We start from the raw sequence: 23,594 nt of genomic DNA, 5'->3' as shown, positions 1-23,594 counted from the left end.
GCTCTGGTTTTGGGTGCAAGGTAGTTCGATAAGGTGAGGCTGGGGAGGAGGCTCCCCACCACCATGCACCACCATGAAAGATCTAAGAATTGAGAGGAAGAAAAGATGAGGAAAGAGGGGAAGAATTGAGGAAAGGAAAGTGTAAGGGAAGTAAAAGACCATTTTAGTCTTAATCATATAAAAGAGCTCGGATGTCGTCTAAGCAAAATCGACTTCCTTTTAGGAGTTTTTCATTGAGCCAGTAACATCAAGATTCTAATTTGTGAAAGAAGCAAAAGAATGGAGGCAAACCGAGGTTTGAACTCCCTCTGTGATCATCAAAAGAGTGAAATCACCACAATCAAAAAGTGGTCTCCATCCTCGGTTTTATTTTTAGTTTATCTCAGTTGGGTCAGCAGGAGCCATAACATTCTCTAGCAGAGCCGGTCTCCTGTTGGTGGCATTATGATCTTCATTGTTCTTCTTGTTGGTTATTTGAAGCTTTTCTTTCAGCATCTTGTTTAGCTCTCTTAGACTTTTCTTGCTCAATGATTTCTGCAAGTTGTCAACATCAGTTGTTCTCTTGTCCGTCTTTACGTTTTCCATTTTAGAACCCAACTGCATCACACTGATGTCAATGTTCTCATTAATGTATGCAGGGAGTGTTAATTTTTCAGATGTGGCCTGTTTCTTGGTGGAAGTCTGCTTTGGTGTCGACTGAGTTGGTCGTGGAAACTGGCCTGAAATTGAATCAGCTCCTAACGGTGACATTGGATGATAACCTGGAGTCTTGTCCCCAGAGACGGAATCAATTGGCAATGAGGAGTTCATTTGCTTCACAGATTTTTGAGTCTTGTTCTCACAAAAAAATTCTGCTTCTTCAGTCCCTTCTGTGTCAGTATCATCAGAAGTGGGGACTTCTGCTTCGATCAAATTGGCATCATCCGGTCCTTCTACAGAAGATATGGGAATTTCTGCTTCAGTTAATTGAACATCAACAAGTTCGTCATCTGAATCATCAGAACTATGAGTTACAACATTATCTGAATCAAGCTCTTCGTCTGTCTCCGAATTTGGATCTGTTTCTTCAGTCCCTTCTGTATCAATATCATCAGAAATGGGAACTTCTGTTTCAATCAAATCTTCTGGTCCTTTTACAGAAGATATGGGAACTTCTGCTTTAGTTAATTGAACATCAAGAAGTTCGTCATCTGAATCAAACTCATCATTTGAATCATCAGAACTATGAGTTACAACATTATCTGAATCAAGCTCTTCGTCTGTCTCCGAATTTGGATCTGTTTCTTCAGTCCCTTCTGTATCAATATCATCAGAAATGGGAACTTCTGTTTCAATCAAGTCTTCTGGTCCTTTTACAGAAGATATGGGAACTTCTGCTTTAGTTAATTGAACATCAAGAAGTTCGTCATCTGAATCAAACTCATCATTTGAATCATCAGAACTATGAGTTACAACATTATCTGAATCAAGCTCGTCGTCTGTCTCCGAATTTGGATCTGTTTCTTCAGTCCCTTCTGTATCAATATCATCAGAAATGGGAACTTCTGTTTCAATCAAATCTTCTGGTCCTTTTACAGAAGATATGGGAACTTCTGCTTTAGTCAAATGAACGTCAACAAGTTCCTCATCTGAATCAAACTCATTTGTCTCATCATTTGAATCATCAGAACTGTGGGCTACAACATTATCTGAATCAAACTCCTCGTCTGTCTCAGAATTTGGATCATCCACAACATTGTCTGAATCAAACTCATCATCTGTCTCAGCAGTTGGATTATCAGAACTGTGGGTTCTGTTATCTGACACAAACGCATTGTCTGTCTCAGCATTTGGACCATCAGAACAGTGGGTTGCCCCAACCTTATCCGAATAAACACTCTCTTTCTCAGCACATTCAACTGCAACCTGCATTTTCAATGGAGGAGCGATGGAATTGGCAATAGAAACATTTGTCACCACAGCTTTGTCTGACCCAAACTCATCGTCTATCCTAATATTTCGACTCTCAGAATTGCAGGTTGCCACAAAATTGTCCAGATGAACAGGAACAACACATTCAACTGCAACCTGTTTCTTCAACGGAGATGCAATAGAATTGGCAACAAATTGATCAGAATCAACCTCCGAATTCTTTTGAGAGGTTATTATCTGGTCTTCATAGACAACATCCTCCACCATCTGAGCAGAAATTTCATCAGACGTCTCAGTAGCAAGGGATTCTTCAGGTTCTATCACCTTAATTGAAGCATTCTCAGTTTCGGATATGAATTCCATTCCTGGAATATCAACAGATTCTGCTAGGCAATCAACATATTTTACGAGAACTTCACATAAATAGTAGATTAAAACAGCATAAAATAAAACTGAATATCACATACTGATTGCATTTGAGTTCTCAGCCGAAAGCTCATTTGATGCATCACAAGTCTCATCACGGTTGTCATCCTTTCCATCAACAACTGAAACATTATCCGAATTGACAAAATCCTGAGTGCTCATATTGATATTTTCCTTTTCATGCTCATTACTCTTCTCATCCTCATGAATTTCTTTCAATTGGCTTTCATTCTCCAAAGACTTGAGAAAACTTACACCTAAAGAAACTTCTGAATCATTACTCTTTTCCAAACTCACTTCTGCATCACACAACATTTACAATGGTCATACTCTCTTGACAATTAGGCAGAACATAATAAACTTAAGAAATTGAAGTAAGCCACTTACCAGAGCCATCCTTCTCCTCAGTTTCATCCAAGGAAACCATCTTCACAGACTCTTCCTTCGCTACATCTTTCAAACTCAAGTCAACCAAGGTCTTCTCCAGCAATCTCACTGACCGCCTAGTGCTATACACGCGTTGTACTGATTCCTCCAACTTTCTTCTAGTTGAACCCACTTGAGCCACCCTCCCCCGACCAGTCTGCGCCATAGGGGTCTCAGTCTTAACCCCACAACTCATTTCTTTTTCCATATTGTCCTTCACTTGAGTACCCATTTTTTTGCTAGCTGAAGCTGCTGGAGCCCTCCTGCTGCTTACAGGCACTGCAGGAGTCTCCGCCACATTTGCATTCTGGTTTTTCTGCCCCAAATCTTTGTCTAATGGTTTCCTTGCTGTGCGGCAGGTTTTGGTCATCGGTTGCACGGTGTCAGGATCTTCTTTGATGGATTTTTTTCTAGTTGAGGTTCTGTAGGCAGTCCGTGGAATCAATGGTGATTCAGTTGCAACAGTTTTTCCTGGCCACTGACATTGGTTCCTGAGCCCATCAAGTCCTTCAACCTGAGAAGACATTGTTATGCAAGAATGTCAACTATAATTCTCTGTTGTATTCATCAGAAAAAGTTACAGCTGATACAGCTTTTAAAAGGCTCTTCAAAGTCCTACTTAGGATAGAATTAAGAAGATGTTTCTTCAAAATCAAAAAGCACCTTTTACAAACAGTTTCTTGGCGATCATTCAGAATCTTCAAGAAAAAATTCACACCAAATCAGGATATTAAATTTAAATCTGTAACTGCTTGATTTTAAAAGATCAATAACTACATGTCCAATAATTTCTTCTATTTTCTTCAACGAAACACTAGATCACAAAACAATGACACGAGAACTTGGTAGCTGATTCCAATATATCAAAAGTTCCAAAAAACAACCATTAATATGAACTTCTTTATTGCCACAAATTCAGAAACTACATTTTTTTTACCAAGATTTCATTTCAAGAATACCGAAGATCTCTTCCATTCTCCAACTAATTTCAAGATTGAACCCATAAAAGAAATTTCATTTACAAGATTTCAGAATTTAGCAAAAAAGTGGGCATTGAAACTTCATTTTCATTTCCACCAATTTGTAAAATACATATATATATATATATATATTTCAAGACACCAAACATAAAAGATTTTCCCATTCTCCAACGAATTTCAAGATTAAACAGTGAATTAAAAATCATTTTCAAGATTTCCATACACAAGTACTGTACAAATAAAACTCCACTTTCATGCCCAACAATTTAATTAAAAAAATCTATATTTATTGATACCAGACAGAAAATAGAAAAACTTTTTCCATAAAATTTCAAAAATATCAAACAGAAACAAGAAATGTGCACTGCTGAAATGGAAGTAACGCTTACGAATTGAAGAGCGGCAAGAGAATCAGCCATGGCGACGTTGGTCATGTTGGCCGGGATCTTGTTTTGCTTGCAAAGAGTCTGGAGTTCTTTCCTTGTAAGGCTGTGGAAATCCATTGATGAATTTGAAAACAAAAACACCAAAAAAGGGTTTAGGGTTTTGAAAAAATATATGTTATTGGATTTGGGTTTGGTTTTGTTTTGGTTCTGGTTTTTGCTGCAGAAAACATCAAGAGCTTGGGATTTTATATACAGCTTTCGCTGAAGAAAAACCTAGAAAAATATGACCGTTGGAACACGATTTCAAATTTGAAAATGTGATTCCCGCTGGTTTCATTTTTAAGGCTAAAATTTGAGAGTGAGAAATCTCCGGATTTTTATGGTAATTTTTGGTGAATTATTATTTTTTATTTTATTTGAAAATAAATAACATAAAAATTATATATTTTTAAAAATTTTTTCCAAAAGATAAATTTTATTGCAAGAAAATAGAATTTTTTTTTGTAAGTTCGGTAATATATATATATATATATTGTATTTGTATTGTTTTATATTAAATTAAAGCATTATTTTTAGTGGGTTTTATTTTAATATAATTATTTTTAGAAAATTCGCTTCTCCTAACTTGAATTCCTGACCCCCACCAAATTTGTGATTTTAAGATTTGTCAAAAGACTATTTCCCACCCAAGGTTTATTATAAAGACAAATTCTCACCTGTTAAATTTTAAAAATCTAAATATCTACCTATATATTAAAAATTATTATTAACGTTCAAAGTAAAATTGTCATTTAACTAAAAATATTTTTAAAAAAACTAAAAAATTATCGTATTTTCTCCTAAGTTTAAACATCTAATAATTTCCCTCCACTCAAGCTTTGAAAAGTCATTATTTTCTCATAGGGTTTTTCTTCCTCTCTCTAGTGACCACTTCTCCTCTTTGGCTGCCAACATTTTCTCTCCCTCCCAATTTCTCTCTCCCTTTAGTCTATTTCATTATCATTCCATACCTCCCCTATTGTGGACGAAAACAAAATTATCTTTATCGGAGACAAAAACAAAGATGACGAATTGTTTTCATCAGTGACAAGAGAGGCAGGGAACAACAATGAGAGAGACTGGAGGGAGAGAAAATGTCGGGCAAAGAAGAGAAAAAACCTAAGGGAAAATGGTGACTTTTCAAACTTTAGGTTGGGGGGGGGGGGGGAATGTTAGATTTTTAAACCTAGGAAAAATGTAATAATTTTTTAGTTTTTAAATATTTTTAGTTAAATGAAAATTTTACTCTTAACTCTAATAGTGAATTTTAACAAATTGATAAACAGTTAGGTTTTTTAAAGTTAACGAGTAAGAATTTATCTTTTCACTAAACCTTAAGTGGGAAATAGTTTAAAGAAATTAACAAATGTCATTCTTCTTATAATATTTAGAGCGCTTTTTTTATTAAATGATAATTTAATTTTAGTAGAAGTATACAACAAATACAAAATAGACCTCAAAAGTTAGTAAAACTAATAGATATTAGTACTTCCAAAGAAAAATTATAAGTTTGAGCCTTATTCACACATGTGAAATTTGGCTTATCTGGTGGTTTACTTGTCCAATCAAAATGGGTGGGGTCCCTAATCAAATGTCTGACGAGAGATTGTTTATCCTTAACCAAAAATTAGTTAAGTTAGCAACTAGTTTTAGTTACAATCAACACCTACTTTTCAAGGTCTTGGACCACCACAACTACTTTCCCATTATTTTGATTAGGCATGAAAAAGCTTCATTGAATTGAATTTTGCTACAAGGTCGACATACCAAGATTATCGTTATGGTTGCCAATGTATTCCCACATACATACTATGTTGTTGTCATCACCACTTCAATGTAACACGTACAAGTAAAATACAAAAGAACAAAGTCCATTGAACAAATGTATTGGAAAATGCCCAAGAGCATAAATTTTTTGGTTTTCCAAATGCAATGAAGACACTTTTTAATATCAATCTTGATGCAAAAATGTACTTTTATAACATAGGTTACAAACAATAGTTAAAGATTGTAACACCCTTCTCTAGAATTTATACCCTCCGAAGAGATATCTTACTATTTTTAACTACTTACGTATGATTAAACTTATAAATCATGCTAGTGGAAACAAACAATTAAATCACTAAAAACACCTCATATTAAATAAAACTCCAAATAAGATATTGGAAGTTGAAGTAGACAAAGATGAGGTCAAGGAGGTCACTTGATGACCCTCCCTGACTTTTCCTAAAAAATTTGATATAACATGCCATGCCCTTTTTACTTTATTAGTTTCTAGTGTATGATATAACATGCCCTTCTTACTTAAAAGAAAAAAAATTGTTTTGCTCTCACTCTCTTTGCTTAAAACGCAAAGTTGTTGCCAATCACTCCTCCCTTCTCCATTTTTGCTAGTGAAAGTGTTAAAAATTTCAGCATAGTTTTGTTACAAATCATGCAACATGTGCAAGGGTAAAAAATTTCCTGCTCCAGTCACAGCAAGACAGTACCAATTCATTCCAGCTCTATCGCCGTCTCCACTGGAAGCATCCATTGATCATCTTCAAACAAAAACATTTTTTTCTTTCTTTTTACCTTTTCTTTTACTGGGGAAAATAAAATAAGGAAAGGGTAAAGAAAGTATCTTGCCCAATATTTTTTATGTAAGTTTGGACAGATAGGCTGTCAGGGTTGATCTATTATTTTTGGAAATGGTAAGGATAAAGAGAAATTATATTAGAAGACACTGTTGAGACCCTTGAGTTGAGAACATTAACATTTCACTTTTTCTCTTAGCAAATGGAATTTCTACACTGTTCATATATATTTGTCACTAAAATATTTTTGAATCCAAGTACAAAAACCCTTTCTCTTTGTCATCACACATAAACTATTTTGGTACCTCCAATACAAACCCTAGAAAAAGTTTCACCATCTTGAAACATTGTGAATCGATTTTCTTCTGTCTAAATCTTATAAAATTAATCTCAATATTTTTGTGTTTTCCCATAAGATACATTTCAAAATCCATGGCTTTTTATTGTTATTTTTAGGTTCAATTCAACCAATATTTTGATTTTATTTTGGTTATTTGTTAATTTTATTTGGTTTATTTGTGTTGTGTGTGTTGTGCACATAATAGCAACATATCAATTTAATCATCATTAACCAATTCTAACAACATCTTTAGGCTTTGCACGCAATCAACATCCCATAAAACATTCAGTCATAACTTAAGGGAAAAGGACTGTTTTCCACCCATTTTTTAGGCCTATCTCAAACTCATACCTACTGGAGATGAAAATCCAGTTTTCCCACCCATGACTAAACTGCCGTTCAATTTCTCAGTTAGGGATAGAGGTAAAATCGAAATTTTACTGTTTATATTAAAAAGTTATAAAGTTATTACTTTTCACCCCCCTAGGTTTTAAAAACTAATATTTCATCTTTAACCAAAGTTTTTAAACTTTGAAAACTAACATTTTCACCCGCAAACCTAGGGTTTCCATATTTTTCAAAACGCAGTCGTCCCCCATAACTTTCAAAAATAGCAGTTTCACCCCCATTCCTCAATTTCATCTTCCAACGTCGTCTCTGGTGTCGTCATCGACCTCCTCCTTCTCCTGGTGCAACGGCGGTGGTGCGATGAAGAGATTTTTATCTCCTCATCTCTCTTCGTCGCTCTACCTAGACTACGAAGGACGATGCTTCGTCGTCCTTCGTCTCTCGTCGAGTCATCCTGACGCGATGCTCTTCCAGATCTGGACGACGCTTCGTCGTCCAGATCTGGGCGACGTCCTTCATCATCCTTTGTAGTCGAAGATGCGAGATCGGTGGAATACGTCGGCCGTCAGTGGTGGTGGAAGAAGGAAGCAAACCCTAAGGATGAAATCTAAACTTTTTAAACTTTGAGGATGAGTTTAGTTGTCAGTTTTTAAAACCTGGAGAGGGGAAATGGTGAAATTTTAAAGTTTTAAGGTTTTAAATAATAAAATATCGATTTTACCCATGCCCCTAACTGGGAAATTGGACGACAGTTTGATCATGGGTGGGAAAACTGGATTTTCATCTCCCATAAGTATGAGTTTGAGATAGGCCTAAAACATGGGTGGGAAATAGTCCTTTTCCCCATAACTTAACTAGGAGTCTTGCTACTTGTCCTTCGCAGTATGTGGATTTGACCCCAATTGCTTCCCCTCTCTTTTCTCCTTTTCCTCTTTCAACCTTCACCAAGAAATGTCATCAGACTATTGTCAAATCACTGAAAGCTTATAAAAATCCCTCTCTTTTCTCTAGATGAGAACGCACTGAATGTGGAATAACAAATATCCCTAAACTCTCAATAACTTGTCTTATATAGACTTTTATGCAAGAACATGTTGCACAGGCCTGCATGCTTGATATACATGGTCGTGTATCCCTTTCAAAATTTTATATGAGAAACGTTATCCACTTAGTTGATGTGACATCAAATAAATAGGTGTGTATCTTTCATGTGTAGTCACCAACTTAGAAATTCAATAATTCAATTATATCAAACTCTATCTCATGCCACAATCAAGTATAACCACAAATACATGTGAAAAGATTAAACTGTCCTTAAGATGTATCTATGAGTATTACATATAAGTGATAACGACTATGTAGATGTGCACTAGCCGATGATGAGCATGAGGGTTATGTTGAGTTTATAAGTTTTATTTATGATATGTCCTGTATTTGAGTATTATACTACACAGTTTATAATTTTGTATGGTTGAGACATCTTTTATATGCTTCATTTTTATTATATTATATGATATTTAATTTATTTTAGTAATTAAAAGTCGTTCGTTAATTTCATAAGTTTTATTTTAAGTTAAAATCATGCAAAGTAATTAAATATGTATTATCTCCGCTAAAAGGTGGTATTTCAGAAGAGGGGTGTTATAGTTTTGAAAATGAAAACTGTTTTATAAATGTTCCTTATGGCATCTAGTTATTCCATCATAAGCTTGAAGTAATATTTTTATGGAAATATAAATATTTTTATAAATGTGGATTATCGCCCCATATTATTATGCCAAGATCTTGGTGTAACATTAACAAAGTGAATCATATTTGAAAAAAAATTAAAAAAAGACATAGAAATATTGATTTTGGTGGTAGTAGTTAATTTTTAATATAATAATAATTATTAATAATATATTATATCCATAAAACAACAAATAATTAAATTCTTTGAATGGGTAAATAAACGTCCACTAGGAGATGGAGGACAAAGTAGCAACAAGTCTTCTTAACAATGGGATTGAATGACATGACAAGGTAATAATAAGTTAGTTATATGTCACTTTGGCTAACAATTAAAGAATAGGTTTCATACAACGTTATAGTAAAGCCTAGTGCAAAGACATTTATATTTCATTTATTATGATTTATTTCTCTCACTAACAAAGATTCAAAATTCTGCTTATGAAAGAATATATATCTATATGAAGAACTCATTACTCTAGAAAATCTTTGAATTAGAATAAGTGTATCATATGAAGTTTACTGAGAGGATTATCCTAGCTCAGCCTGTTTGATCTATGGCTTTTCGAACTCTTTTTTAAGCTCTATTTTTCTTTATATATTATCTTCTTGTAAGAACTCTTTCTCCAAAAAGTGCGTATTTCTATTGTGGGTTGGAAAATAAAAATAATATCTTAAACAATATTTAGAATATCTTATCAACCGACTCTTTAATTGAAGGCAAAAATTCAAATCTCTTTTAATGACTTTTTAAATTTTCTTTAATATTCCCAAATTATTGGCCAAAAGACTTTTTCCCACCCACAGTTTGGTGTATTTCCAAACTCCCACTCGTAAAGTTTTAAAAACTCAAATATCTACCATTTTGTTAAAATTATTTGTTATGGTTAAAGGTAAAAACTGTAGTTTCTCATTCTCCCCGTAGTTTTAAAAAACTAACAATTTTTCTATCCAAAGTTTGAAAAAATGCATTTTTCTCCTAGGATTTGATTTTTTTCAGTCACACTTTCCGATGATCAATAGATTCTGGCCGTCGACTAGCTTTTTGTGCATCTCCCTCTCCAGTGGTTTTCTGATGTGAAAACTACCCAGAAATTGGTCAAAATGGTCAAATGATATTATACAAATCTGTGTGATGTTGCACAGATTTGTACATCATTCAACCATTTGTGCGTCGATTGGACAATGCACAAGCATGTGCATCATTTGATTGATGCATAGAGGATTGAATGATGCACATATCCATTGACACTACACAGATTTGTGCGATGTCATCCAATCATTTTAGTTGGATTTTAAGTGGTTTTCACATCGAAAAACCACCAAGGAGGGAGATGCATAAAAGGCCGACCAATGGTCCGAACCAATTGGTTATTGAAAAGCGTGACTAAAAAAAATCAAACCTTAGAATGCGTATTCCTCAGGCACTTCTCTACCTAACAGTCAAATAAAACAAAAAATATATTTGTATTGGGCCTAAAATCCAAAATCCCGTGGGTTGACTTGCCCCACCGCCTAGAAACTAGTACAAATGCGTATCATAAGCCACGACATTAAAAAAACGCGTTGGCTACGAAACACACCGTTAAAAGAAAATTAAAAAAATCGAACCTTCTAGAGAAAATAAATAAAAACAATACCAAAAATCAAATTTCCAACCAAAAAATTTACAAACCCTAGAAATGAAAAATCCCCAAATTTGAATGGAATCTCTATCCCTGACCCGATTCCTGCCCTTCGGATCCTCAACTCGATTTCGTTACCGGATCTTCTGTTTCTCTCTCTTCTTTGCTGGCGGCTGAAATTGAATCCGGACCCGACCCGGATCGAGCCAGCCGTTTTTGTTTCTGTTTTGTTTTGGGTAGTTTTTGTGTAGAGAAATAGGGATTTTAGGGCCAGACAGTGTGTGTTTTCTGCATAGATGGGTAGTTCGGCGGCATCGGGAGGTGAAGGAGGAGGAGGCGGAGGGGAGTGTGGAGTCGGGTCGATTGTGTGGGTCCGACGGAGAAACGGGTCGTGGTGGCCCGGCAAGATTCTCGGACCCGAAGAGCTCAACAGTACTCATCTCACTTCACCGCGATCGGGCACCCCGGTTAAGCTGCTTGGACGAGATGATGCTAGTGTGTAAGTGTCGTTTTTTGAATTAGTATTTGTAGTTCAGTATTTCATTGTATATATGCATTTATTCTTTCAAATTAAATTTTAGTTTATAATGATATTTTGTTTTTTTGTTTAGAGTTTAGTTTTGGTATAATTGTTGACGGGTGCATTGTGTATTGAGTTGTTTGGTTTTAAAATTTGAAAGTTTACTGTGGTTTCCTCATGAAGGTCTCGGGTTTGATATTTTCGGGGACCTGGTTTTAAGTTTACATCTGCTAAGCAGGTTTGGGATTTCTTTGTTATTTGGGTGAAACAAAAAGATTGTTTTTTTTTTTTTGGATCGTATGTTGTTGTAGATGAGTGATATAAAAGATGAAGTATTATTGTTAATTTGTTGCTGTTAATAATTGAAGCTGGAATGAGAAAGTTTTCTCTAAGTTTATGAGGTTAACAATTTATGTTCTTAATAGTAGATGCTGATCAGCATAAAGTTCTTTAAGGCTGGTACTATGTTATTCCAGTCTAATATTGCATACATGATATCAGTTGCTTGTTCTGATTAATATGGAATGTTTGTATGTAAAGGTTAATACACTAATGATTCTTGTTATTTATTGGTTTCACACCAAGCTAGCATATCAACCTATAGGGGTTGCTGTGCTTATTGGTTGTATTGTATATGTCTTAATTGATTAATTGCCTTAAAAATAGGGATTGGCGTAGAACAATAGATGTTTGTCAGTTTCTTTCTAACTTTTCATATGCTTGAGTGAGAAGAGGGGGTTGATATTGAACTTTCTCTATGGTGCCTATCACCCGATCCCAACCTTACATGTTGGACAAATTAAAAAAAATATGGTTTGTGTGCCACTCAATGCTTAGAAGCAGACATCAGCTTTAGCACAATAATTAGGGATGGAAGTTAAATCATTCTCGTTTCTAATGATTTGGACCTTTTTCTGATATCTATGTAAAATATAATTAGTTTGGGTTCAGGGGATTACTCCAATTCTTACCTTCTTGCCAAGTAAGGAAGGTCTGTGATGGTGATATTAAATTGGTGGACCATTTTTTTTGTATGTGAATAGTTAATAAGTAACATTCCTTACTGGTCAAGATAGTTTGCATGTTTTTATAAATATTTAGATAATCATACTGTTATTAGAATCAGAGCTGTTGGCTGGTGGCATTTTGAAAGGACTGCTAACCTCTAGCTGTGCTTGTTTCTTGGTTCTTGGTCCTAGTTCTTATTTTAGGCAGGTCCACAAACTTTTTCTAGCTGTAATTTGCATGTGTCCTTAATGGTTTATGAAGAAAAGCCGAATGCATTTTCTTCAGAGTTTTTGTGTATATTGTTTTAAAATGAACTGTATCCAGATTGCAAATCAGACTAGGATTAAGCAATCTTATCTATTTCATCTGTTACTTTTAGCTACCAACAAATGTATCATTTTTTCCCCAGATATTACCATAACAATGCATTAATCTCCTTTCCATTCCCAAAATATGCAAAACTCTATAATTGCAAGCAAGTTTTTGATGGAAATATAATCATTCATCTTACACATTGTTGAATTGGTTTGTTTCTCTTAGGTGCAGTGTGGAGCAAAAATTTTTTTTATATATTCTCTATCTGCAAGCGGTTTCATTTTCCCTTTGTTTTCACTTGTAAGATATAGTTACTGGCGTCTCTTCTCAGGGATTGGTACAATTTGGAAAAATCTAAACGTGTGAAGGCATTTCGATGTGCTGAGTTTGATGATTGTATTAAAAGGGCTGAAGCATCCCAGGGCATGCCTGCCAGGAAAAGAGAGAAATATGCTCGTCGAGAAGATGCTATTCTTCATGCACTGGAACTGGAGAAGGAGTTGCTGAGGAAACAAGGAAAATTAGATTCAGCTTCAGATCATGCAAGAAGTAAATCATCTGGTTCTGTGAAAAAGGATATCATTGCACCTTCAGAAGCTTCAGATAGTAATGGTGGAAAATCAGGGAATTCCAAGTCAAATCAAAATTTGAAAAGAGTTGAAACATCTACCAAGGATGAGGTTACTGATACATATTTAAATTTGCAAAAGATCAAAGATGAAAGTCAACTGAGCTTTGAAGATGAGCATTCTGAAGTCATACCTAGGATGAGAGGCTTACAGGACCTTGGGCTTAGAACCGCTGCTGCAAAGCGGAAACTTTCTACTCCTGATGCTTCAGATGGTCCAGAGAAACCTACAGTTGACAACAATTTGCAGACTCCTTCCAGTGCTGATCCTAGCATGGGAAGAACTAGCCTTGCAAATGGTAAAATTCTTTAGAGAAAAAAAAGTCATCATAAGAGGGTTTTACTGATGAAAATTTTGTTGTAGGCACATGATAGGAGTGACACTTTTTCAATTATTGTGGATTAGTTCAGAGTTATCTTGTCTCTTCCACGTGAATCTGATATTGTTTGTACTTATTTTTCAGGAGAGGAGCAAATGGGAGGTACTTTCCCAGCAAAAAGGAGTAGATTTGTTTACTTGCCATCTGAATCTAATGATGCTTTGGATGGTAAAGAAATAAATCCAAGCCAGACTGAGATGTCAAGTTTTCCGGTTGAAGATACTGACTGTGGTCCGCGTATTCACGTTGAAGAAAACTCTTCAGGGTTTCTTGAAGATGATGAATCTGGTTCTTCTGAGTCTGAGTCAGAAGCTGATTCATCTGAGACTGAACCAGATATTGATCATGAGATGACTACAGTTTCAGGTTGAATTTTTACTATTTCTATCCCTTGTCCCAATTGTTATTTTCTCTATTGAGAAAAAAGTTGACTGTTTTGTGTAGTTTAGTGTCACAGTCAAAAATCAGTTGCTCATATACTGTTTGCTGTTTTCTGTTCAACCATATAGATTAATGTATTCTTATGGAGCTTATATGACATCTAGGTATGCTTATTTTGCCCTGATAGGTGCTTTGAGAAATGTTCCACTTGGATGTGTTCCCATGCTTTGCTTGTGTCATTTTTACATATAGTACATGCAACAACCATAATTATTTTCAAGTTAGTGACCATTTAACCCAGAACAGAAGGTTTTGGTGTTCACCATTTACTTATAATAGAATATTACTCATCTTTATTCCTCTTGTCTTTCTTTTTGCAAGGATTTTGCCATTCTCTTTCACCTTTCATTTCTTTTTCCCCAAGTCATAGCACTTGAATTGCGGGGATGAATCCTTAGTGACAAACCACTTTATGGTTCTCTGCATCTTTTTTGGTCCCGTAAATTATGCTCGAGGTGTATATTAGTAGATATATGCTTTTGAATGCTTTCATGTCATATGATCAAATAAGCTGTCTGAAATTTTTAGTATCTCAGATGAAAATGGGTTACAAGTGGTTGACATTTTGTAAAGTATCAATTGTTTAAGAATGAATATTTTTATTGTCGTATTTACTTATTATCAATATTTTTCTTTCTCTTAATTAATCTTTTTGATGTTCTGTGATAGTTTTTGTTTGCCTTGGTCTTCTTAAATTAAGTTGTTTTACATTATATTGTACTTCACCTAAGGTACTTTAACAAAGGTCTCAGAATTTTATCAATTCAATCTACTTTTTATTGACTTTTTGCTTTTTTTGGCTCATTTGCTCTAATTTATCAACAATTCAGGTGCTTCTGAACCTCAAGAGGCAGGATGTAGATCAAAAACTCTAGGAGAACATGGAAGTTTGAGCAGTGAAGAGCATGATCACTCTGCACTATCTGGTGATATCTCTCATGTCCATCCTCATGATCCTTTTTCTGCTAATGAAGCAGTTTCTAAATGGCAGTTGAAGGGCAAAAGAAACATTCGCAATCTTACTAAAAGTTCTGCTGAGGGAGCTGACCGAAGAGATTTTAATGGATCCATTTACAGAACTTATCAGAATGAAAAGGGAGCTGCTTTCACCCCCAGAGCATTACGAAGAAGTATGAATTTTGGGAGAAAGGATTATTTCAATGATGCCTTGGATGAGGTGGATTTTGATGACAGGGATTTCTTTTCCCCTATGGTTGGGTTGGATGGAGGATATGGATTTATGCCTAGGGCCGCATCAAGAGGTCAAAATAGTTTCAACCATAATATCCTTGATTGGGATGACATGGTGTGGGAAGAGCAGCCCACCTTTAGAGGACGCTGGGGGCACCAAGCGGAGCATTTTAGCCCGAGATTTTTTGGCCGCTATAGTTTTGGCAGCAGGTCACGGACTATGATGGTGGATGTAGATCTGAAGGTCCAAGCAAGCTATCCAAAAGAGCGTGTTCCCATAGTTTGTTTGATGAGCAAGTTAAATGGGAAGGCGATAATAGGACATCCACTTCAGATTGAAAAACTAGAAGATGGTTCATCCAATTGTCTTATTCCTGCAAATGAAATTTTTGGCAGCAGTGAAGCAATTGATCATGATAGAATACTTTCACCAGCTTGGAGGACCGCAAGGAGGACTAATCTTCGGGTCCCACGGTCTCATTTATCATCATCACACAATGGTGATATGGCTGCGGAAAGTCATTCTTTTTTAGATGATGACAGAGTACTATTCAAGAGACAAAATACAGGAAATCTTAATCACAAGGAAAGTGTGGTTAAGAAAAGCCAGTCACATGGTCTCCGGTCTGTCACGGATAAGAAGTTCCCAAAAAGGCAGCCAAAAAAAGCAAGTTTATCAGCTAGCCAAAAAACAAGAACCCTGTCATCAATTGCTATTGACTATAGTCTCAGTTCTAGGACCCTATACGATACTAAAAGTAATCAAATGAATGGATTGATCAAACCGGCATCATCTGGGCCGACAACAGTAGCTTGCATACCAGTGAAACTAGTGTTCAGTAGGTTACTTGAGAAGATCAATAGGCCACCTTCTAGAGTATCTAGTAAAGTGGTTCAGCCAAGTAGTGGTGCAGAGAGGAATCCATCCTAGATTAAATGTACATTGTTATGTGGGAACACACTAATACATCCAATGCAACATTTCTTGCTGATTTCCTCGTTCTGAGAAAAGCATGGCTGTATACATTGTTGGCGGCAAAGTGTGTAGATTCTGCCGTCATGAATAATCAGATAAAGCAGGTAATGTGGAAGAAACTACTATATATACTAAATATGTTGGATGATGAGGCTGTTTAGACCTTATTAGTAGCAAGCACATTTGTTGGATGGAAGAGGAAAAGCAGCTTTAATTTAAGCAGAAACAGCGTAATTAGAAACAATAGTTGTTAAATTTAGATAGTTCTGAAATCATATAGATGATTGTATATTTTTAGTTTCTGGTAAAAAGCCTATTTATTATTTCAATTAATTTAAAGATATAGGAGCATATCATATGACTTTCTGCTTTGTATGTATGTACTAGCCACTTCAACATTGTGAGACACTTGAATGCCATGAGGTCTAAATAAAAGAAACCTGAAATGTTTATGATTCAGGTTCGGTTGAAATATAGTTGTTGCTTATTCAATACCGTTTGTATCTTATCTCAGCAAATATTTGTTCTCAGTGTATTATTTTTAAGGAGTAATATCACACATTTTGAGTGATATCCCTAATTTTCCATCTCAAGTAATGTATGGTATGTGATGTTGTCATGTAAACGAACAGCCTATGTGGTAAACGAAATGTTAGTGTCATGTTACTTGGGAAGGAAAATTTAGGATTTCAATTGGGTTGTGTTAACCTTTTTCAGACTCTTATTCAGGTGGGCTGGATTTGAGTTGTATTTGCTCGAGCTTGAAAATAAGTATAGCTCAAATGAGTTTGAAATGAACTCGACTCAAGCAAACTTGAGTTCAAGCTCGGGTCCTATAATTAAATATTTTTGAGTTCAAACTCAAATTTAAGAAGAATTCGATTCATCAAACTTGTAAACTCAAAAAAAATTAACAAAAAATTATTAAAAAAACATCGTTTTAATCAATATGTATTAAAATAATATTATTTTAATTATTTTTGTTCAGTTACAAAACTGAATAGAATTTAAAACACGGTTTGATTGAATTTTATAACTAAATTTGAGTTTAATTTTTTTCAAGATTCAGGCAATAAGTGGACAAAGCGAGTGTCAAATCCTACTAAACCGTTCAGTTTTTGATTCGGTGTAATAATGATACATAAAACAAACTGATAGCATGCAGAAGGAACCGAATTGATAATCGAATAAAACGGTGGATCTATATTTAATCTGATTACTCATCCTAAGTTTAAGAGGCTGAGTTAGAACAAGCACAACAGAGACAAGCTCAAGTTATTACCATATTGGTTTTGAAATTTCTACAAGAAATGAATCAAAAAATGGAATGATTTCTTTTATTTTATCAACATGCAAGGACTACTGTCAAAAATTCATATCCAGAATTCTTTCAAAGGAGGTTTCTAAGAAAAACATTGCGCGATTCTGCTCCTATCCATATCGAACATAGTAATCATTTCACACAAATTACTAATCTCACAAAAAAATGAGGAGATGCAGCACTCTTGTAGGCTTGCAGAAAGTAGATAAAAGCGTGGAGAGGGCATGATATTCATGTTTGCATGCCTTTAAGAAGCTTTCCAGGAAGACAACAGTGGAGTTTTGGAGTCCTTGTAAGTAACAAAGTCACTCATATCTTTCACCCTTTACAGCATCTATCTGCTGCAGCAATGTATTCAAGTTCGGCCATTTCTTCAGGATTAGTTTCACAGACTATGCTTTTAATATTTTGATTGAAGTTTTCGATTTTGGTGGTTCGAGAAATTGGACAAACATCTTGATGAACGCATGCTAGTGCAAGCTGTGATATGGTGTATCCTTTCTTGGTTGCTATCTCATAAACTTTCTCAAATAACTTCTCGCTATGCTCCAGACTTTCAGGTTGCAACCTGGATAAATATGGCAAAAGTTGCGTGAACTTGATCAACCCTCCAAGCCCAAGGATCGAATATCCACAAATAAAGAAAACGTACCAAATAGGCAACACATGATACAACGACTAAAAAACTGTGAGGACACAAGCTTATGGGAAAATCCCCCAATCTTATACCATTCTCCAATACAAGGCATTTACAAAGTATACAACACAAGAACAATCTAAACAAAGCATTCTGCTTTACAGTTTCACTCAATTCCTATGCTATACTCGGCTTTAACGAGCTAAATCTGCCACAGGATAGCGCCACACCAACCTGTCTTTCGCAACCCAGCAAGCTACTAACTCTGCCACAGATAAAGCCCTCTCAATCCCTGTCTTTCACCACTTGGATTTTCTAACACTTTTGTCCCACTTGTTTGACACAGCACAATATGGGACTTATATAACAATACAAGCACTAATGATGCGGCTGACATCCCCCATGCCACTAGGCAACAATACAGACCCCTTTGGACACATGGCCAGGCGACTCTTCCCCTTCACTGCAACATATAAAGTTTGTTACCTTGGAGGAGAGGTCACATGAGAACAACGATAGTATTGCCGCCCTTTCCCCACACCGCGCAAAATGTTGTGACAGAAAACACGTCTTGAATGCATGCCTAATACATTACAAATACTAATAATTAAATTGTGATTTACAAACCTGTCTAAAATCATCTTTTGAAATGTTCTCAAGCAACTTATGCCCTGATAAAAAGAATCCCCATCCCAGAGGACTGTATGCAACAATCCCAATGCCAAGTTCCCTGAGTAGTGTTCATATAGTTATATTCTGCTACAATCTCTTTCTTATTCGACCCAAAGCAATTAGTTAGTCTCTTCGATGTCATACCTGCAAATAGGAATAATCTCTTCCTCCACATCTCGTCACCATAAGGACCGTTCCAACAGCACGGCTGTTATTTGATGAACAAAATGAGCTCGTCTAATTGTTGAAGCAAATGCTTCAGTAGACGAATGTACTTTATTTTACCCTCTTCAACTAGTTTTTTTGAGTTCCCCGATCTCTGAAAAGACAAAAGAAATGAAACAAAAATGAGTGTTTGCCTCACAGGGAGCTCGTTCAGAAGATGTGATCGATACAAGGAACAAAGCCAACTGTATGAAAAAGGCAGTGTTTAACTCTGTGAGTCCAGACTGTTAGTGTAAACATATGGCTGAAGTCAACAAGGATTGATGCTCACAACCCAACAAATATTACGATCTGTGAGTTCAGATGCTATCAATAATGATCCAATGATGATTTAAATTTCCCCACATGTATTACACTCCGTAAGTTCAAACACTATCAATAAGGATATAATGATGATTTAATTTTCCCTATATATTTTTCAGGACTTTTTTTTTTTGGTAATGAGGAACGACATTGAGTAGGATATGACTGACCCATTATCATTGAACCAATTAAGTCAACAGTTTGATTTTTATATGTTATCAAAAAAGACTTAAACTTATACTCTTATATATTAAGTCTTCTCTTTTGTCATTCAAACTACTTCTTAAATATCACTAAATAGCAATTGAAAACAAACTAGAATCATTTCTTGATATAAGCTTTTACTTTATAAACAATACTTGTGCCCTATTCCTACAACAAAATAACAAATATGCAAATTGTGCCTACTCATGGTTTTTTTAATATTTTGCACAAATTCTAGCTTAAATTCACAACAATCCTTAATAAAAATAAGAAACAACAAAAAAAACTTACTTACCAAGATTCAAATGATATTATTGCCGAATTTTATGATTTTTAAGTATCAATTTACTGAAATTCTTGATAAAAATAAAAATAATCCGATGAAAAGACTAAAATTTACATAAATTAGAAGTGAGTGTATAATAAACATGATATTGATTTGTTGATTATATCAGTGTAATTCTTGGAATGTTGATCATAATTGTATATACCTCTAGCCAATTGTTTAATTTAATTAGTTCCTTTTCATTTTACTTTATTTAGTTTGAGACAAAAACATTGCATTATTTTACTCTTAATCCTATCAAACATAATAATTTATAACATTAACTACTTAATGAGAAGGCTTTATTAAGAAGAAGCTTTCCATGGAGACAGCGGTGGAGTTTCAGAGTTCTTGTAACTAGCGTAGCTATACATAGATCTATCACCCTTTATAGAGTCCGCTGAGGCAATGGATTCAAGTTCAGCCATTTCTTCTGGAGTTAGTTTCACAGACAAGGCTTTAATATTTTGGTTGAAATTGTCAATCTTGGTGGTTCCAGGAATCGGACAAACATCATCTCCCTGGTGATGAACCCAAGTTAAAGCAAGCTGTGATGTGGTGCACCCTTTGTTTCCTGCTATTTTATTAACACGCTCAAACAACTTTTTGTTATGCTCCAGATTTTCAGGTCGCAGCCTGGGCAAATTCTGCAAAAAGATGAATTTAAAATGTTGTTTTAGGAAGCTGTTCTTTTTTGTGCATCAAAATACATTCTGAATAATAGGATTGAATTGTTATGTACAGACCAATCTAAAATCATCCTTTGAAATGTTCTCAAGCAACTTTGGTCCTGATGAAAGAAATCCTTGTCCTAGAGGACTGTATGCAACAATCCCAATGTCAAGTTCCCCGAGAAATTAATCAGCCGGATTTGCATCAGAGTTCATAAATATATCTAATTTCTATAATCTCTTTTTTCTTTTCTATTTGGCTGTAAACACTTTAGTTAGCTCCATCTGGTATTGTTGGCTTACCTGCAAGTAAGAACTATTTCTTCCTCCACATCTTGTGCCCATAAGGACTATTCTGACTGCACAGCTGTTATTGGATGAACAGCGTGAGCCCTTCTAATTGTTGATGCACATGCCTCAGACAGACCTATGCACTTTATTTTGCCCTGCTCTACTAGTTTTTTCAGTTCACCCATCTTTCAAAGCACACAAGAAAAGAACAAAGAATAAGATGCATGCTTCAACTACAAAGAGTGGAAAAAAACTGAAATGGAGGCAAATCGTGACTTCGATGGGAACTTGAGTGTCAATTCGTTGAATGTAATAAAGATCAATATGATCAACGTCCAGCCGCTTCAAGCTCCCCTCACAGGCAGCCCTTACAAAAGCCGGATCGCCACAAATTTCCAACTTGAGCCTGACACCAAATGTAGTGGCCAATTCAACTCTTTCCCTCATCCCGCCCTTCAAACCCTGCCAAAATTCACATTAAAAGCAAACCAATCAATTTTATAACCCATAAAAAGCCTCTGCAAAACAAATATGAAACCAAAATCATAGCCCTCCCTAAGAACTGTCCAATATATATGGTATTTATACATTGGCTATTTACAAAGAAGGTTTCATTAGATATCTTTCAACTAGAATTCCTGGATTTTCGAGCCAGTCCCTCCAGCACCACCAACTCCAGTTAGATTCAACTATGATACACGTTTCACTTATTCGGAGAACAAAATGCTCTGTTTCAGGCCCAGTAAAAATTTCAACATAACCCTTATGCAAATCTGTGAAAATAAGTCTAAACATCTCCCAAACATAAAATCGTCCCTTCTTTTTCTACTTAACCAGATGGAATTACGGATGTATGCAATTAGACCAAAGCTATGCCTGATAAAGCTCAACAAAATACAATTGAGAGCAAAGAAACAGACCATAAGGGGGAACCTTGCCAAGAAGAATTTCATTGGTGTGAGGTCCATAGAAATCAGAAGTGTCAATAAAGGTGATGCCACTGTTGATGGCATGGTGGATCAAAGCGATCATTTCAGGTTCAGGTTTTGGAGGGCCATAGAAGACCGACATGCCCATGCAACCGAAGCCTTGAGCTGACACTTCCAGCCCTTGTGATCCAAGCTTCATTCTCTCCGCTGTCGCCATTAATTTCTTTATGGGGTAAAATTTTGATGGTAAAATGAATGAGGTTAATAATTTTGCTATGTTTTTCAAATTTTATATTGCTCTAGTGTGCTTGCATGGTGATGTTATGCCTAAGTAAGCTCTTTTGGATTCTAAAGTGACCAAAGTAAACAACAACGACTTGAGGGGTTTTTCAGGGATAATGCATCTCCATTGCATTCAACTTTGAACTAATTTTAACAAAAATACATCTAAGTCAATTCTTTTTTGATTAAGTAATTTTTGTAAGGTTTAAAAAACGTGACAAAGATTCGAATTTCAATCAATTCTTTAACTTAAAATAATTACACAAATTTTCATTTTGTAATGCTCTTATAAAAAAATCCATACCAGTTATTAGCTTATATGACAATTATTGAAACAACAATTAATCTACAACTCAGTTTTATTCTGCCTTTATTTTCATAATTAACCCAACAACATCTTATATTGCCGAAAAGGGACATCTAATTTCAACTAATTAAATTCAAATCTTAAATTTTTGGATGGTTTATGGTCTTTTTAAGTTTTTAAGCTATATTGATCATGCAGATTTGTAGGGAATGAAATTTAAAGCAAATCAACATTAGAATCATCAAATCAAAGTTTTGGTGGTCAAGACATGGATGGACGTGCAATCGGGTTTGTAAAGAGTCGTGGGCCTCAAATTGGTCTCGTCTAAATTTGTGGATGACAGAGTGACAAAGTTTCCTTTTTCGCTCCATTCCATTGGGATTGGAATTCATTTCTGACAAATTCATGGGCCTCAAACATCCAAACCCGACTGATTAATTTATTAAGGAACATGGCATTGGGATTGTTGCACACACCCTCGAGGACAAGGATTCGTTCCCGAGGGGGGCAAGTTGATTCAAAACATTTCAAAGATGATTATTAAGAAAGTCTGTTTATAACAATTCAATTCCTAGTATTTGAATTGTATTACACATGCATTTGATAGTACAACACGAATATTGGGTATCTCAGACTCCGGCATGGCATCGGAAAAGCCAAAAGGGCGCCCCAACCACTCTATTTTTATGCACAAAACAGCTTCCTATTTTAATTTCATCTTTTTGCAAAATTTACCCAGGCTGCGACCACATAATTCGAAGCATAACAAAAAGCCGTCTAAGCTTGTTAATAAAATAGCAGAAATGTAAGGAGGCGCCACATCACATCTTGCTTTAGCCTGGGTTCATCACCAGGGAGATGATGTTTTGTCCTATTCCTGGAACCACCAAGATTGAGAAACTAACTCCCAGAGAAATGGCTGAACTTTAATCCATTGCTTTGGCTGATTCTGTAAGGGGTGATTAAGATAAGTACACCTATGCTACTAACAAAAACTCTGAAACTCCGCCACTGTCTTCCTGGAAAGTCATGCATCTGATAGATTAAGAAAATGCATCCCGCAGATATAAATGAACTGTTCTATTTTCTCCTCTGTTTTGTGCATTCTTTATCTTAAAATTTGTACTTTCTGCAGTTTTACACACCATATGATAACAATTGAGAAAATGGATAAACAAAAATG

At 35.4% G+C, this 23,594-nt stretch overlaps 2 protein-coding genes, 1 long non-coding RNA gene and 1 pseudogene across 6 annotated transcripts; 2 read left to right on the top strand and 2 right to left on the bottom strand.

Annotated features, from left to right (window-relative positions):
• Nucleotides 1–147: 147 nt before the first annotated feature.
• Nucleotides 148–4,344, bottom strand: LOC123220153 (protein PFC0760c-like). Its single transcript, XM_044642183.1, has 4 exons — nucleotides 4,133–4,344; nucleotides 2,725–3,277; nucleotides 2,379–2,636; nucleotides 148–2,294 (listed from the first exon to the last, which is right to left on the bottom strand). Exons 1-4 carry the CDS (start codon nucleotides 4,244–4,246, stop codon nucleotides 373–375), a joined length of 2,847 nt encoding a protein of 948 aa, XP_044498118.1. The 5' UTR covers nucleotides 4,247–4,344; the 3' UTR covers nucleotides 148–372.
• Nucleotides 1,970–3,560, top strand: LOC123220154. The gene is made up of 2 exons (XR_006502994.1): nucleotides 1,970–2,225; nucleotides 3,123–3,560. It is a non-coding gene; the product is annotated as an uncharacterized LOC123220154 (long non-coding RNA).
• Nucleotides 4,345–10,768: 6,424 nt separating the features above from the next.
• Nucleotides 10,769–16,718, top strand: LOC123220961 (uncharacterized protein At1g51745-like). Of its 4 annotated transcripts, none has more exons than XM_044643591.1 (4): nucleotides 10,769–11,284; nucleotides 12,960–13,555; nucleotides 13,721–14,002; nucleotides 14,908–16,718. In XM_044643591.1, exons 1-4 carry the CDS (start codon nucleotides 11,082–11,084, stop codon nucleotides 16,197–16,199), a joined length of 2,373 nt encoding a protein of 790 aa, XP_044499526.1. In that variant the 5' UTR covers nucleotides 10,769–11,081; the 3' UTR covers nucleotides 16,200–16,718. The 4 variants fall into 4 exon arrangements, with proteins under 4 accessions (XP_044499526.1, XP_044499527.1, XP_044499528.1 ...); XM_044643592.1 differs by having other exon boundaries at nucleotides 11,157–11,284; nucleotides 12,854–13,555; XM_044643593.1 differs by having other exon boundaries at nucleotides 11,161–11,284; nucleotides 12,860–13,555.
• Nucleotides 16,719–20,189: 3,471 nt separating this feature from the next.
• LOC123221813 lies at nucleotides 20,190–22,073 on the bottom strand (annotated as a pseudogene).
• Between the last annotated feature and the right edge of the window lie 1,521 nt (nucleotides 22,074–23,594).

The sequence above is a fragment of the Mangifera indica genome, chromosome 7 (genome assembly GCF_011075055.1).
Source record: "Mangifera indica cultivar Alphonso chromosome 7, CATAS_Mindica_2.1, whole genome shotgun sequence".
NCBI lineage: Eukaryota > Viridiplantae > Streptophyta > Magnoliopsida > Sapindales > Anacardiaceae > Mangifera > Mangifera indica.
The sequence above is the reverse complement of the archived record's forward strand: the minus strand, read 5'-3'. Positions and strand labels throughout refer to the sequence as shown.

Excerpts from the sequence above, each read along its gene's own strand:
- LOC123220153 (XM_044642183.1), bottom strand. The coding sequence starts at position 4,246 with ATGGATTTCCACAGCCTTACAAGGAAAGAACTCCAGACTCTTTGCAAG. Across the intron at positions 3,278-4,132 it reads CTCTTGCCGCTCTTCAATTC|GTTGAAGGACTTGATGGGCT; the intron begins GTAAGCGTTACT and ends ATGTCTTCTCAG. Across the intron at positions 2,637-2,724 it reads TGAGGAGAAGGATGGCTCTG|AAGTGAGTTTGGAAAAGAGT; the intron begins GTAAGTGGCTTA and ends TGTGTGATGCAG.
- LOC123220961 (XM_044643591.1), top strand. The coding sequence starts at position 11,082 with ATGGGTAGTTCGGCGGCATCGGGAGGTGAAGGAGGAGGAGGCGGAGGG. Across the intron at positions 13,556-13,720 it reads AAGAACTAGCCTTGCAAATG|GAGAGGAGCAAATGGGAGGT; the intron begins GTAAAATTCTTT and ends CTTATTTTTCAG. Across the intron at positions 14,003-14,907 it reads TGAGATGACTACAGTTTCAG|GTGCTTCTGAACCTCAAGAG; the intron begins GTTGAATTTTTA and ends TCAACAATTCAG.